At 42.5% G+C, this 16,350-nt stretch overlaps 1 protein-coding gene across 1 annotated transcript in view; it reads left to right on the top strand.

Moving 5' to 3' along the window:
* Window positions 1-16,350, top strand: part of LOC130123787 (contactin-associated protein-like 4) — a 137,361-nt gene that overhangs the window by 111,504 nt on the left and 9,507 nt on the right. The window contains exons 17-19 of the mRNA XM_056293077.1: window positions 4,575-4,799; window positions 9,320-9,453; window positions 10,902-10,989. Coding sequence (XP_056149052.1) covers window positions 4,575-4,799; window positions 9,320-9,453; window positions 10,902-10,989 — 447 coding nt within the window. The remainder of the gene's footprint in view (window positions 1-4,574; window positions 4,800-9,319; window positions 9,454-10,901; window positions 10,990-16,350) is intronic.

Below are 16,350 nucleotides of genomic sequence, written 5' to 3'. Positions count from 1 at the left end.
ACTGCTGCAATAGGCTCCAACATCCCGCGACCTGAATTCAGATAAGCAGCTTGGATGATGGATGGATGGATGTTACTGAATTAACTGGTTTCCAGCATCAAAGTGTTTTCAGTTAAGTAGAGCCATAATGTGCAAATAAACGCCACTAAGCTACAATTAGCCAGGATTTTTACTTCCGTCTATAAAGTCAATACAGAGCTTATAATATGTTAGCTATTAAAGGCTCATTAAATGAAGCATTTTCCTATAACTGCGACGTCACTGTGTTATGAAGCCTCATATCTGACCTCTGTCTGGAAACCTGTCAAACCACTTTACAGTGTGCTGCACGCTTTCACGTTATGCCTCATCATTCACCGCGTCCTGCAATACATTTAGCTGTCTCATCTGTCTCTTCAGCCAAGGTTAAACTGTTTTGATACCATTCCTGAGCTCATGACTAATATGAGGGGAGAGGCGGGCAGCTCTGCAGAGTCCTTCACTCAGTAGACATTACATCAACACTGAGTCTCTCTGCCTTGCTCTCTCTGTCCATGTAAAGAAACTTTAAACAAAGTTTCAGAGCGTGGGCAAAAAAAATCACATAAAGTCACATTTACTTATGAAGTTGTTCTAACAAATAGCTTTCCCACAAAGTGATTTGTAGAAAGCACACGTTTTAAGGGAGATAAGTACAGCAGATATTATTGGCCCTGCAGACGCGCGCGTGTGCGTGCATGTGTGTCGCTACAGTCTAAACTTCAATAATCTTTATAATTTTATGGAAACCTCTTATTCTTCACCACAGGCCACAGGAGGTCATTCCTGCCCGTGGCCATCAAACTTTACAACTCCTCCCTCAGAGTGTTGGACACTCGGAGTTAATGGTCATTGGACTGGCCCTTCCACTTGGTTTACCCTGTCGGGCTTTGTTTGTGCTGTTTATTTTGTGCTGTGGTAGTGTAGTATAGATAGGGTGTTATGTGCACCATGCTTGTTGATATATTTTGTTCTTATTTCTATTTCTTATTTTATCTTGTATTTCTATTTGTTTCTGTTTTTCTTGTTTCTATTTGTTTCTATTTATCTTGTTGTCTTGTATCTTGTTAGTTTTCCCTTACTAGAGCTTGAGTGTCTGTAATAAAACCCAATTCCCCCTCGGGGATGAACAAAGTATTTTGATTCTGATTCTGATCAACAAATACTACCAGTAATTTAAGGGCTTGATGAAAACAGATTTTGTGTGTGTGTGTGTGTGTGTGTGCGTAGTATAAGTGAGTCTGTCTAAGGAGGTCTGTTTGTGATGTGTAAGGCATCACAGCAACACTGACTCATCATACTGAACCGGCACACCAGAAGGTCGCCTGTGTGGACCAGAGTTGTTACAGTATGTGTGGGTTTGTACTGAAGTGAGTTCGACTTTCCACATCAGTTCAAAGGACATTCCCAGCCCACTTCCTACACATCACAGCCATCCACTTCACTGCCATTTGGTACATGGAGGGTTTGTGTGTGTTTGAAGTCTGCTGGCTCTCCAAGTGAGTCAGCACATGGCTGTATGGCAATTTAATGTTTAACAAATTCTTCATGTTTTCTGTTGGAGCCACGATTCATACTGTTGCCCTCATTGGTCAGCAGGTATTCTGAGGATGGCTTTGTTTCCTTTGGCTCACTGATTATTGAAAGTTATTTTAGACACTGTAAATTGAGGCAGACTCTCCAAGGGGAGTTAGAATTGTGAAGCGGTGAAAAAATGGCTACTTTAATTATTCAGCCCCTGGCAAAATTCAGTATCGAGTCAATTGCAGGTACAGTAAAGTTGAATACTGACATGTTTTAAATGCAGTTTAAAAACACAATAGGCCCATATTCTCTATGAATTCTGTTTATAAAATTTACAAAAAGCATTAATGATAGAGGTAGACATCGGTCTCAAAGGAAATTCTCCAATGCTGGTACCGATAATGAATAGCTGTCATCTGTATGTCAACTAAGACATATAGTAGATGGGGCGTTGCCTACAAATACAGCGATCGCCTGTTCGTATTACTGCCAGCTTGGTTGGGCATCCCTACAGACACGGGGGGGGGGGGACTGGGGGGAATAGCGTGATCCTCCCATGCGCTACGTCCCACTGATGAAACTCCTCGCTATTGGGTGAAAAGAAGTGGCTGGCAACGCCACATGTATCGGAGGAGGCATGTGGTAGTCTGCAGCCCTCCCCGGATTGGCAGAGTGGGTGGAGCAACGACGGGACGACTGGGGAGAGTGGGGTAATTGGCCAAATACAACACAAGAAAAAAAGGGGGGGCATATAGTAGACAATACTATTGATTACTCATCAATTTGGCACATCTACATTTAATCCAGCACATTTGATGTTTGAACTAACAAGTCTTCATCAGGACCTATAGTGTACAACAAAGCACACTATAGGCGTGCTGTGGAGCATTCAATTAGTCCTATTTTTTCAAGTTTCAGATTTATCACTGATCCCAGGATTTGAAACCAAAGAAAATATTGGCACTTTGGAGTCAAAGGGGTTCAAGAAAGAGTTGACTGAGAAACATCAGCCTGTTTATCTGTATGTGAATATTCAAAAGGGGTGTTTCAAGAACCATTTGTGGATACATTTGACGGGTAACAGAGTAAGATGATAGGCTTGTGCATCCACGCACAATGTCTGTCAAGTTGATTGGTATTTAATCAGGGAAGAAGTTGCAGGATTTGGAGTACGCAGTGTGTCTTGACCCAGATTATTTTGGGACGTATGCAGGTTTTCACATTTGTGCGTGTGTTTTACTCATGAGGCCCCCAGTGTCACTTCACAGTGTCTATTCAGCCCCCACAACAACCAAAGTGTTAATCAACATCCTTATGTCAAAGGGCTCTTGAGCAAGATGCTTAAAGCTTATATGCTCAGCAGTTTCATGCCTTTTTGATATAGACAATAGCAGTACGTTTCCAGTGTGGGAAGATGGCAGCGCGAATTCACTTTGCAGCAGCCTCACCCAATACCATCCATCTAGTGTGTCTTTGTCCATGTCTGCATCTAAGTTTGTCTTCCTTTGATGGTTGGGAGAGCTGGTGTCGGATCGGCAGGGAGAACTTGGTCTGCTGTGTCCTGTGGGCCCAGGGACCACAGCCCTGCCTGGAGCTGTGCCCAAATAGGCATCTTCGGGCACAATTGGCTAAGCTAACTGCTAGCCCATGCAGACCGGCAATTCTGATAACACCGAGGGCGGTCTGGCAGCGGCCTCACCTAGCGTTGACTGTGTTTTTAGTGTTGTCATGTGGAGTGCGGGGAGGTGTGTTGAAGTTGTCTTGCTGGGAGAGCTAGCGTTGGATCGGTTGAGGGAGCTTGGTTTGCTGCATCCTGTGGGCTCAACGACCATGGTCCTGACTAGAGCTGGGCCAGAAGAGGAAACACTGAGGAAACACTTTGGCTGGAAGTCTGACAGGACATGGAAGCGGGGCAGGCTAAGCTAACTGCTAGCCCATGCAGACTGGCAGTTCCAGATTCAGATTCAGACAACTTTATTTATCCAAGAAGGGCAATTCAGTTTTACAATCTACCCAGACCATACACAAACTCACAGACAAGTGGGCAATCATCAGTATGTCAGAGACAATAGACAGATCAGTACATGGGCAAGAGATCCACACTGTCACCCTCGCGTGGCCTTGCATACAGACTCACACGAGGATCAGGCGAAGGGTAAAAATTCATATAAGTTAAAAGAATAAATAAATAAACGGTCTAAGATACATTGCATGTTACATTCCCCCCACTACAGTCAGTGAACATACAGGCCCACAAGCCATGCGAAAAACAAACAAGGTATAAACCAACTATTGTGGTTTAAAACAATATAAAGCATTTCTTTAAATTGACCAATCTCAGCATCTAACAGCCTGATAGCAGAAGGAATGAAGGACCTAGAATAGCAATTTGTTTTCCTAGGGGGCGCTTTATAGCGCCGGCCTGAGGGCATTACAGTGAATTCACTGGACAGGACGTGGTCAGATTGGCTAATGATTCCTTTTACTTTCTGGACCACACGTTTCTCCCAGAGGGAGCACAAGTCTCTCTGCTGGACTCCGAATATTTTGGAGCAGACCTTAACCATACTGTGTAGGCTGTTCCTGTCCTTCACAGTCAACCCATTAAACCAACAAATAGAAGAAAAAGTTAAAAGACTTTCAATAAATGACTGGTAATATATATATATATATATATATATATATATATATATATATATATATATATATATATATATATATATATATATATAGATATATAGATATATAGATATCCGACGGTCATCCTGGCTGGCGTTCATTCTCCTGGACAGTGATTTTTTTTTTTTTTAGTTTAACTATGTGTTAGTTTGGATATATGGATTCTTGTAGTTTTTGGATGTGTTTTTGTCTTTGTGTTGCACTGCTGTGGGCTGGGGGAGCCGATGTTTCGTTTTATTTCATGTGCGCAAATGCATGAAACAAAACGACAAAGTGTTTCTGATTCTGATGTGAGACAGCTAACTCCAATGTGTAATAAAATTTATTTTCTCTCCCCTCCTCCCCCACCCCAGAGGTGTCTGCCAGCTTCAAGCCAGGGACGTCTGTGCGTTATATCTTTAAGGAGCCCTATGAGCTGAACAGGAACAGCAGCATCCTTCTCTCCTCCATCTACTCAGATGTTACTGTGAGAGGAGAGAACATCTCTGTGAGCTTCAGGACCAGTCAGAGCCCAGCCCTGCTCCTCTATATCAGCTCCTACTACAGAGAGTACCTGGCCCTCCTCCTCAACAAACACGGTGAGGAGGACACAGGAGGGGAAGTTTTCATTTTGAAGGGTCTTAGACTGGTTCATTCAAGTTGTAGTTTAATGTCTTATGTTAATGAAGATCTAATTTGCATACATCTCTCTTTCTATGTGTTCTTCCTTGTTATTTTCTTGTACTACTCCTCCCCTTTCATCTCATTGCTACCCATTTTATTGTGTGGCTGTCTTGTCATCTTGTCCTCCTATTCACTTTTATACTCTGTTTTGTGTAATATCCTAGCTTCCCTTCTTTGTACCTCTGCATTCTTTTTCTTTTCTCTTCTCCCTGTTCTCTTGCAGTCTCCTGTCCTCTTCTGCCATTGCCCCTCCCAACACCGCTTCATTTCTTATCCCCTTTCCCATCTCTCTTCTCTTCTCCTCTCTTTTGCTGTCCTCCTTCTCCCTCTTTTTTCTGCAGTCATATCAGATCCATTAGCACTGGTCAGATTCTTCCCCTCTTTGGTTTCAGCCTGTCAGCTTTCACTGGCTCACAATCCATCCAGCCAGGCCAGCCATTATGCACCATCTCAGCTTAAAAGAAATTTTTTCTCATGTCACTGAGCCCCGAGGAGTGGTGATGATAGCAAAAGTGCTTATTTGGCTGGAACAGCTGACAAGTCAGCATAGTGCTGAACAAACCAAAAAAAAAACAAAAAAAAATCCTAATTTTTCTATAAAATTTTGTTTCCAATTAAACGTGCCGTTAGTTTCAATTAAATAATAATTTAAAGGGCAGTTTGAATCTAAATTCATATGCTTTAGACGTTGAATTGAATTTCCTTAGCATCACCGATGTAAGAAACTCATGAGTGAAGTGCTCCTCCGATTGGTGCCAACCAAATCTGGTAAGACACAGCCTGGCCTTTTCCCCTCTTAGCCCTTGTGGTACATATTCCAGCATCCCCCCATGAACTCAAGAAAAGCAAAGGCGTAGCACTTCGCTAGCTCTAATACGTCCAGTAAGTTCTCCCAAATCTAAAGCGCGTTGCTGTTTTACAGTATCATTAATGAGATTATTCTTTTTTTCTCTTGTGTTTAAAATGACAACCTCAAAGTCGTGGTGGCATTTTGATGGGGAGACGCCTCACTCACTTCACCCAATCACAAATATATTACCAATATTACAATAAGTTATGGCGGCACGGTGGCGCAGTGGTTAGCGTGGTTGCCTCAAAGCAAGAAGGTCCTGGGTTCAAACCCCGGGGTGGTCCATCCTTGGGGGTCATCCCAGGTCGTTCTCTGTGTGGAGTTTGCATGTTTTCGTCGTGTCTGCGTAGGTTTCCTCCGGGTGCTCTGGTTTCCTCCCACAGTCCAAAGACATGTAGGTCAGGTGAATCAGCCGTACTAAATTGTACCTACAGTGCATCCGGAAAGTATTCACACCCCTTCACTTTCCCCACATTTTATGTTACAGCCTTATTCCAAAATGGATTAAATTCCTTTTTTTCTCTCATCAATCTACACACAATACCCCATAATGACAAAGTGAAAAATGTTTTGTAGAAATTTTTGCAAATTTATTAAAAATAAAAAACTGAAATATTGCATGTACACAAGTATTCACACCCTTTGCTATGACACTCAAAATTGAGCTCAGGTTCATCCTGTTTCCACTGATCATCCTTGAGATGTTTCTACATCTTGATTGGAGTCCACCTGTAGTAAATTCAATTGATTGGACATGATTTGGAAAGGCACACACCTGTCTATATAAGGTCCCACTGTTGACAGTGCATGTCACAGCAGAAACCAAGCCATGAAGTCAAAGGAATTGTCTGTGGACCTCCGAGACAGGATTGTATCGAGGCACAGATCTGGGGAAGGGTACAAAAAAATTTTCTACAGCTTTGAAGGTCCCGAAGAGCACAGTGGTCTCCATCATTCGTAAATGGAAGAAGTTTGGATCCACCAGGACTCTTCCTAGAGCTGGCCGCCCAGCCAAACTGAGCAATCGGGGGAGAAGGGCCTTGGTCAGGGAAGTGACCAAGAACCCGATGGTCACTCTGACAGAGCTCCAGCGTTCCTCTGTGGAGATGGGAGAACCTTCCAGAAGGACAACCATCTCTGCAGCACTCCACCAATCAGGCCTTTATGGTAGAGTGGCCAGATGGAAGCCTCTGCTCAGTAAAAGGCACATGACAGCCCGCTTGGAGTTTGCCAGAAAGCACCTAAAGGACTCTCAGACCATGAGAAACAAGATTCTCTGGTCTGATGAAACCAAGATTGAACTCTTTGGCCTGAATGCCAAATGTCACGTCTGGAGGAAACCAGGCACCTCTCATCACCTTGCTAATACCATCCCTACAGTGAAGCATGGCGGTGGCAGCATCATGCTGTGGGGATGTTTTTCAGCAGCAGGAACTGGGAGACTAGTCAGGATCCAGTGAAATATGAATGGAGCAAAGTACAGAGAGATCCTTGATGAAAACCTGCTCCAGAATGCTCAGGACCTCAGACTGGGGCGAAGGTTTACCTTTCAACACGACAACGACCCTAAGCACACAGCCAAGACAACAAAGGAGTGGATCCAGGACAAGTCTGTGAATGTCCTTGAGTGGCCCAGCCAGAGCCCAGACTTGAACCCCATTGAACATCTCTGCAAAGACCTGAAAATAGCTGTGCAGCGACGCTCCCCATCTAACCTTACAGAGCTCAAGAGGATCTGCAGAGAAGAATGGGAGAAATACCCCAAATATAGGTGTGCCAAGCTTGTAGCTTCATACCCAAGAAGACTTGAGGCTGTAATCACTGCCAAGGGTGCCTCAACCAAGTACTGAGTAAAGGGTGTGAATACTTATGTACATGCAATATTTCAGTTTTTATATTTAATAAATTTGCAAAAATTTCTACAAAACCTTTTGCGCTTTGTTATTATGGGCTATTGTATGTAGATTGATGAGAAAAAAAAGGAATTCAATCCATTTTGGAATAAGGCTGTAACATAACAAAATGTGGGGAAAGTGAAGGGGTGTGAATACTTTCCGGATGCACTGCAGGTGTGAATGTGTCGGCCCTGTGATGGACTGGCGGCCTGTCCAGGGTGTCTCCTCGCCTGCCACCCAATGATTGCTGCAATAGGCTCCAGCATCCCATGACCCTAATTAGGATAAGCAGCTTGGATAACGGATTGATGGACAATATGTTAAAAGTTCAGGTTCAACATGAAGACACGCAGATATTTTGGAGGACTATAGTCACTTGAGGTCTCACCCACCAGAATAACAATAGATTTCTTCAAAAGGGAACAACCCCGCCTGTTTCTTTCCTTATCCAACTTTGGTAATGGGTTCAACCAGACCCTCCAATCTAGTGTGGAGTAGGGTCTGGGTAGGGAGACTAAATTTAATATAAGCAGCACTCTAGCTAGAGGAGCTGTAAATAGAATTTGTGCATAAACTGGTCTTAGTGACTCAGAGGAAAGATGATGGACAGCGGGGCATTTCTGTTACTATGGCAACAGATTTATCCACAGGTAAGTGCACTTAGGCTGAAGTGTCCATTTAATTTCTTGAGAGAAGTTTCTCTTTGATATCCCAAGATGCTCTTCTCTGATCTGCCTGTCTCACTGCTGCAGTTACACCTCCTCAGATACCCCTTAGAGTGGAGTTTTCTTTTACGGCTCATCTCCTCTTTAATATCATATACCGTCATTACCAGTGCCAGCACCAGCTAGATGTGCTCTCAAACCAAATAATTGTTCCTTTTAAATCTATATGCCTTCATATGAAAGACTGAACGTTAAATCACAATAATAAGATATTAAGTCGCATATCTTTGTTTGAAATGATCATTTGTATGCAGTTTGAAATAATAAATGTTTTCTGGAAGAAAGATTGATAATTTCATATCCCTTCCTTTGATCTCTAAAGTCTACAAACATCACAGGCCAGTCACCAAATCTCCACTTAAGGCTCTGAAAATTATGAAAATTAACAAGATTTAGTGTGGCGTTTTTAATGGGGAATTAGCACTAATCCTCTTAACGCTGTTTATTGTGTTAATTCAGATGCCACTGCTGTGGAGCATTCAGATCTCTCTTTGAAGTTGTAAATACATATTTACCAAGATAAAGCATTTTGGCAAGAGTGTTTTCACCAAAACTTCCTCACTGATTAACTTTCCTCATAACACTACACTGTTTCTCTCTGTGTCCATCCGTAGTACAGAGTATAAAGTGATTTGACAGCAAGGCCACAGTGTGTAGAATAAAGTAACAGTATGTAAAATTCTGTAAAGGTTACGCAACAGTGTGTAAAGTAACAGAGGTGTAAAATGACAGTCTATAAAGAAATGTAACAGCACGGTGAGTGTGTAAACAACAGTGAAGTAACAGTCTGTAAAGTATCATAACTACAGTGAGTCTGTTAAGTACTGTAATAGTAAGGTAACTGTGTAAAGAATTGTTTAAAATAAGACAACAGTATATTGTGTAATTGTGCCATTTAAAAGTGTGTAAAATAATGTTTCAATAGGGTGACCGTGTGTTACTGCATTGTTTTTATATGTGTGAAGACAAGCTGGAGATCAGATACAAACTTGACAACGGCACAAATTCTGAGGTGTTGAGGAGCAGAGTGAGGGGAATGGCCAATGGACAGCTACACACAGTCACCATCAGGAGACTGGTAGATGCTGTGTTTATGCAGGTAACACACACACACACACACACACACACACACACACACACACACACACACACACACACACACACACACACACACACACACACACACACACAGCCTTCATGCTTTAATTGCATTCACTAAAAGTTTTCTTTAACCATAATGGAATTCAAATATCTGAGTTTCAACATAGTTTTCCCAGTGTTTAAGGAAACAAAACGCATCACCTCCAGCACACACACACACACACACACACTCACACACACACACACACAGGAACTTGATCAGTGACCTGTGTAAATACAGACACTGAGCAGGATGTGGCTGGTGTTTTGGTCTCTGTTTTGATATACACTGTCTGTGCATGGGAACATTTAAAATACCAGAACAAATATCCCAGCTGTCAGCATACAGCCATACCTATGACCTCTGATATGTGCAGCTAAGGGCTGAAACTTGGGTCGATGTGTCCATCTCATTCACCCCCTACGTATATATTCAAACATACTATTCTGTTCTCCTCAGCTGTAATAAAAGTCACAGTCAGCACGTTCCTCTCATCTGCCAGGCTCCCTCACTGTAGAAGTCAAACACCTAGATGCAGTTATGGCAGGTCAGAGGGGACAAACTGTACAAGGAAAATGGTCCCAGATGAAATATGAGGTGTCCTAATCTAGCCCTGGATTCACTGCTGTTGAATCTCTGTATCATTTCCACCAGTCTTTGATGATATATGAGGTAAACCTCGTCTAATCTGCTTTCAGCAACTGGAATGACTGTATAATTATTAACATCCTCAGATGAGACACAAGGTGACCCCGTTTTAAAACAGATCCAGTCACCTGATTCGCAGTACTGTTAAAATCAGCCTTCTGTGAAATATGAGGTGCAAACCACTTTGACTGTCTCTAGTCTTTTAAATCATTATTTTTCCAGCATCAAACAGTAACAAGAGATTAGCTACAACAGTTGTTCTACCATGTGGTCTTGTGGCCGTCGGCAGTCATACTTCATTATTGTTCTGGGCAGCAGGGTGGAATAGTAAGTTGAGGTACTGTTTATCTGGAGAACCAAGTTCAAGGCCCTAAATTCTCCCATCTCCAATGTTCGGTCGCTATACACACATTCTGAGCTACTGTGGACAGAGAATTTATCTACAAGGAAGATAATTAAGAATAGAATAGAATAGAATAGAACTTAATTATCCGGCCAAGGCTGGAAATTTGTCTTTGGCCTCATCTTAGTCATACTATGCTAACCATTCTATGCCTATAGGAATAACACCATGATATTAATACCCTGATCCTTACACTCCTTTTGTTGCTTGTGGTTTTTCTGATATAGAAAGTGAAGTTTATTTGCCTTTATATTAGTTCTCAGTGGCTCTGGATAAGAGTCTTGGCTTTAACGGCTTTGGAAAAAAATGTTTTTCCAAAATGAATTACGGGGCAAAATTCTTCATAAACTTTCAGATAGACCAGCATGCCAGAGAAGTCTTCAATCTAACATCTGATGGAGAATTCAATGGCATCAAGTCTCTGATTCTGGGAAGAGTACAAGGTAAGTAGAGCGAGGCTTAAAAAGCCAGACAAGAGCTCTCTAGTTACGGAGCACTCAGACAAACTGATTTGAATAATAGCACCGATATGTTCGGCCCTATCTGACAGTCAGCCATACTGAGTCTTTCTAATGGGAGTCTTGAGAAATAAAAATACCACGCTCTTAGAAACCAAAATGAAAACAATATTCAAATGGTCAGAGAGAATAATTTAGCCTTGAGCTGAACAATGAACAGAGCGCTACGTTAGTTTTTAGTAACATTGCATGTGTTCGCATTATGTTATTTTATTTCACAATTATGCATTTGGTCGAGGGTGTGTGTGTGTGTGTGTGTGTGTGTGTGTCCATGGCTATCTTGCAAACTACTGGACCTATCAGCCTAACATTTTTTGTGCACAGTTATGACTGTATGATGAAGAACCCTTCATGGTTATGGCGATTCACAACCTCCGAAAAATGTTGGTTCTCGCTATCGCTACGCCCTCTCTTCATTCACTCTCTAGCTCCCTCAACCAACAGTGCTCTCTGTTGCTGCCTGATCTAAGTCAACCATGCACATGTGCGACTCACATGTACAGTTGACTCGGATTGGGCAGCAACGTGACCAAAACTTATTAAAAGAATTTTGATAATCCAAAAAGTGCGAAAGTTATAAACAACTTCCTCTAGGTTGCAGTCAAAACAGGAAATATTGTCTCTGCCTGATCTGAGTCAACCGCAGATGTGAATTGCACATGCACGAATGTAAATGGTTTACCCAGTTTAATTATATTATGAAAATAAAGACAGGTTAAGGGTCAGAACAAAATGATTGCATGGCAAACCAATTCTTTTTGGAAAGTGCAAATTCATAATAGACATGGTCACATTCATGTGAGGGTCCACCTAGGAGACTGCACATCCACAGACTGACAGGCACAATGTTTTTATTAGGTAGATTTTTTTAGGGCGGCACGGTGGTGCAGTGGTTAGCGCAGGTCCTGGGTTCAAGCCCCAGGGTAGTCCAACCTTGATGGGTCATCCCGGGCCGTCCTCTGTGTGGAGTTTGCATGTTCTCCCCGTGTCTGCATGGGTTTCCTCCAGGGGCTACGGTTTCCTCCCACAGTCCAAAGACATGTAGGTCAGCTGAATTTGCCATACAAAATTGTCCCTAGGTATGAATGGGTGTGTGTCGGCCCTGTGCTGGCCTGGCGGCCTGTCCAGGGTGTCTCCCCACCTGCCGCCCAATGACTGCTGGAATAGGCTCCAGCATCCCCGCAACCCTGAGAGCAGGATAAGCGGTTCAGATAATGGATGGATTTTTTTTTAGCTTGAGTGCTGCATATTAAAAACTTTTTTTTCTCCATATTTCCTGGTCAGTCGACTTGGGCGCTATGCAAAAGTCTTATAATGGCAGGAAAACACTGGTTTTCTGTCCATGTTTGCATGTATCAGTCCACTGCTAATCTCGGCTACTACTGGGCCAGTTAGCCTAATAATTTTTGTGCACAGTATGATGAAGGGTCTCTCGTGGTTGCGGTGATTCAAAACCACTGAAAAACCTGTTTTACACCGCAATTGAGTGCTAACTCCTCAGCTAGTTTTTCGCCTAAGTCTGAGCAACGGAAAAGGGGAGATGTGCCTCTGTATTTTCCTTTCTCCCGGTAGGCGAAAAAAGGGCTTGTTTCTTGCCAAGTCCGAGCACCGGAGAAGGGGAGATACGCCTGGTGGGGATGTGCACCCTACTGAGTGGACTCTTCTAGTTTGCATTGTTCTCCAGTGCGGCAGCGATGCAGGTGGGGGGATTCAGGGTCTTTCTCAAAGGCTCTTCAGTAGATCCTATGGCTGTTAAAGCACATATATATTTGTTATTTCAGGAATTGAACCTCTGAGTTTTTAGGTCCAGTGTTGTGCCCTCTCATCAATAGGCTACATTTTGAAATCATGTAGAAAGATTAAATTCAGGAAAAATCCTCCTGATGTCATCATCTGATGAGTGAAGCAGCAGCACAGTGTGTTGATATATCCCCATACAGTATGTGTTCATCACAATGTTGAATAATTTAGGCCTTTGTTCCTGTCATCTCTCTGGCTAACCTGGAGAAGAGACTAAAAGGATGAGAGGAATTATACATTTGTAGGTTGCTCTATTGAAAGCTAAATGATGACCGAGAAGCCCAGGTGATGAAGGGCAGGGTTCATCTTGGTCAGTGTGGGTAGAATAAGGTTAAATCAGGATGTCTGACTCTCCAGTCCAACTATTTTTTACCTCCACATCTGTCCTGTTGTGCGATAGGACTGAACAGAAGATGGGCCATTGTATGAAAGCTTTATTCCAAACACATACACTACCGTTCAAAAGTTTGGGATCACCCAAACAATTTCGTGTTTTCCATGAAAAGTCACACTTATTCACCACCATATGTTGTGAAATGAATAGAAAATAGAGTCAAGACATTGACAAGGTTAGAAATAATGATTTGTATTTGAAACAAGATTTTTTTTACATCAAACTTTGCTTTCGTCAAAGAATCCTCCATTTGCAGCAATTACAGCATTGCAGACCTTTGGCATTCTAGCTGTTAATTTGTTGAGGTAATCTGGAGAAATTGCACCCCACGCTTCCAGAAGCAGCTCCCACAAGTTGGATTGGTTGGATGGGCACTTCTTTGAGCAGATTGAGTTTCTGGAGCATCACATTTGTGGGGTCAATTAAACGCTCAAAATGGCCAGAAAAAGAGAACTTTCATCTGAAACTCGACAGTCTATTCTTGTTCTTAGAAATGAAGGCTATTCCATGCGAGAAATTGCTAAGAAATTGAAGATTTCCTACACCGGTGTGTACTACTCCCTTCAGAGGACAGCACAAACAGGCTCTAACAGGTACTATTTAATGAAGATGCCAGTTGGGGACCTGTGAGGCGTCTGTTTCTCAAACTAGAGACTCTAATGTACTTATCTTCTTGCTCAGTTGTGCAACGCGGCCTCCCACTTCTTTTTCTACTCTGGTTAGAGCCTGTTTGTGCTGTCCTCTGAAGGGAGTAGTACACACCGGTGTAGGAAATCTTCAATTTCTTAGCAATTTCTCGCATGGAATAGCCTTCATTTCTAAGAACAAGAATAGACTGTCGAGTTTCAGATGAAAGTTCTCTTTTTCTGGCCATTTTGAGCGTTTAATTGACCCCACAAATGTGATGCTCCAGAAACTCAATCTGCTCAAAGAAGTGCCCATCCAACCAATCCAACTTGTGGGAGCTGCTTCTGGAAGCGTGGGGTGCAATTTCTCCAGATTACCTCAACAAATTAACAGCTAGAATGCCAAAGGTCTGCAATGCTGTAATTGCTGCAAATGGAGGATTCTTTGACGAAAGCAAAGTTTGATGTAAAAAAAATCTTATTTCAAATACAAATCATTATTTCTAACCTTGTCAATGTCTTGACTCTATTTTCTATTCATTTCACAACATATGGTGGTGAATAAGTGTGACTTTTCATGGAAAACACAAAATTGTTTGGGTGATCCCAAACTTTTGAACGGTAGTGTATATTTGGCCCCATTGAAAATCTAACCCTTAACTGAGACTCTTCTTGACATTCTCTACATATTGAACTGTGCAGCGGTAAAGTCCCATTTGAAGATACTTGTGAGTCACACTGGCACTGTAATTTGCTTTGTCATGACTTATTCATGTTGCCTTTGAACAGTGCCATCGGAGAGACAAAGTGAGACATAAGCTGGTAATAACATTAGGGACTGAGGGGCCAAAAGAAAAGCTCACCTCTCCCATACCTTCAGGTCTATTACAACACCGGCTCTTTATCCGGTTTGATCAGGTTTGGTAAACTTTTTACATCAGATTTAAAGGCAAAATCAGCATGTTACATTAGATAACAAGCAAACATAACCACAATCTTAGGCCTATATATATGCTGTATATACTGCATTTGAACATAAATGTTGAGAAGAAATCCCAATTTTTATAGTTTGTGGCATTTTTACAAGTACCCCTTTCATGGCAATACATAGCAGCGCACAATGTAAGGTTGCATTGAGTGGATGTGAATCAAAGCATTTCGTATTGTAGTATGGTATGGTGAATTAATCCATAGTGAAGTGTGGTGTGATACTAGGAATTATTCTATGGTGTGGTGTATGTAAGTTAACGTGTTGCATCAGGTCATACCAAAATAGAGTATAAAATGTTTTACTGATAGGCTGTCACTCACAGTAAATCCTGTACAGAAGCTAGAATAGAATAGAATAAACTTTATTCGTCATTTGTAGATACAATGAAATTCACTCTCTGCATTTAACCCATCCTGTTGTATGGGAGCAGTGGGCAGCTGCAGCACCCAGGGACCAACTCCAGTTCTTCTTTCCATTGCCTTACTCAGGGGCACAGGCTTCAACATAGTATTAACCCTAACATGCATGTCTTTTTGATGGTGGGAGGAAACTGGAACACCCAGAGGAAACCCATGCAGACATGGGGAGAACATGCAAACTCCACACAGGAAGGACCTGGGACGGCTTGGGGTTCGAACCCAGGACCTTCTCGCTGTGAGGCAATAGCACAGCACTAACCACTGGGCCATCGTACAATACGCAATACTCACACAATAGTCAATGTGTGAATATTTCTGACAATCACGGTGCAATGGAGGATCCAAGAGCTTAATGCGCAGCTTAATGCACAGCTTAATATCAGCAGTTACCTCATCTTATTTTCAACATTCAGCTCTATCATGGTGTAACACAACATAGTGTTGTGAAGAGTGTTTTGACCCTGGCCATGTTAGCAAGTGACCTGTCCTTCCCTCCGACAAGTCAGAAGAGTCCATAGACAGATCAGCAACGGAGAACAGCTGGAAAGTAGATTTTCTGTCACTGCCTGCCAGCCCCGTCATCCATCAGCCTGACTAATAAACCTGGAAGGAACAGAGACAGGGGGAGAAATAATAACTTAAGAAGAAAAGGGAATGAAAGACAAACAGAAAGAGATGGAGACAAAAATACAGAATGGGACAGACAGGTGGGAGAAAAAGGTCAAAATTATGGAAGCGACATGGAGGAGGTCAGAGAGAGAAAGGAAGCGAGAGGGAGGGTGATGGGGACAGAAATAAAGGAGTTGAGAGACAGTGGAGAAGTTGACAAATGGGGGGGGGGGAGAAACGGAGGAGTTGAGAGAGTAAAGACCATTACAAGAAGCGAATGAGGGAGAGAGAAAGCAAATGGCAGAAACGGGCAGATGTACTGAATGGAGAGCTATAAAATGAGTGAGAGAAAAACAATGAGACAGGAAGAGAGTTGGGAAGAAGTGAGAAACCAACAAAGAGGGATGGAGAGAGACACCGAGACATTAAGAAAAGGAAGAGATAGAG

This window comes from Lampris incognitus, chromosome 14, assembly GCF_029633865.1.
Source record: "Lampris incognitus isolate fLamInc1 chromosome 14, fLamInc1.hap2, whole genome shotgun sequence".
NCBI lineage: Eukaryota > Metazoa > Chordata > Actinopteri > Lampriformes > Lampridae > Lampris > Lampris incognitus.
This window is presented reverse-complemented; position numbering and strand designations above follow the sequence as displayed.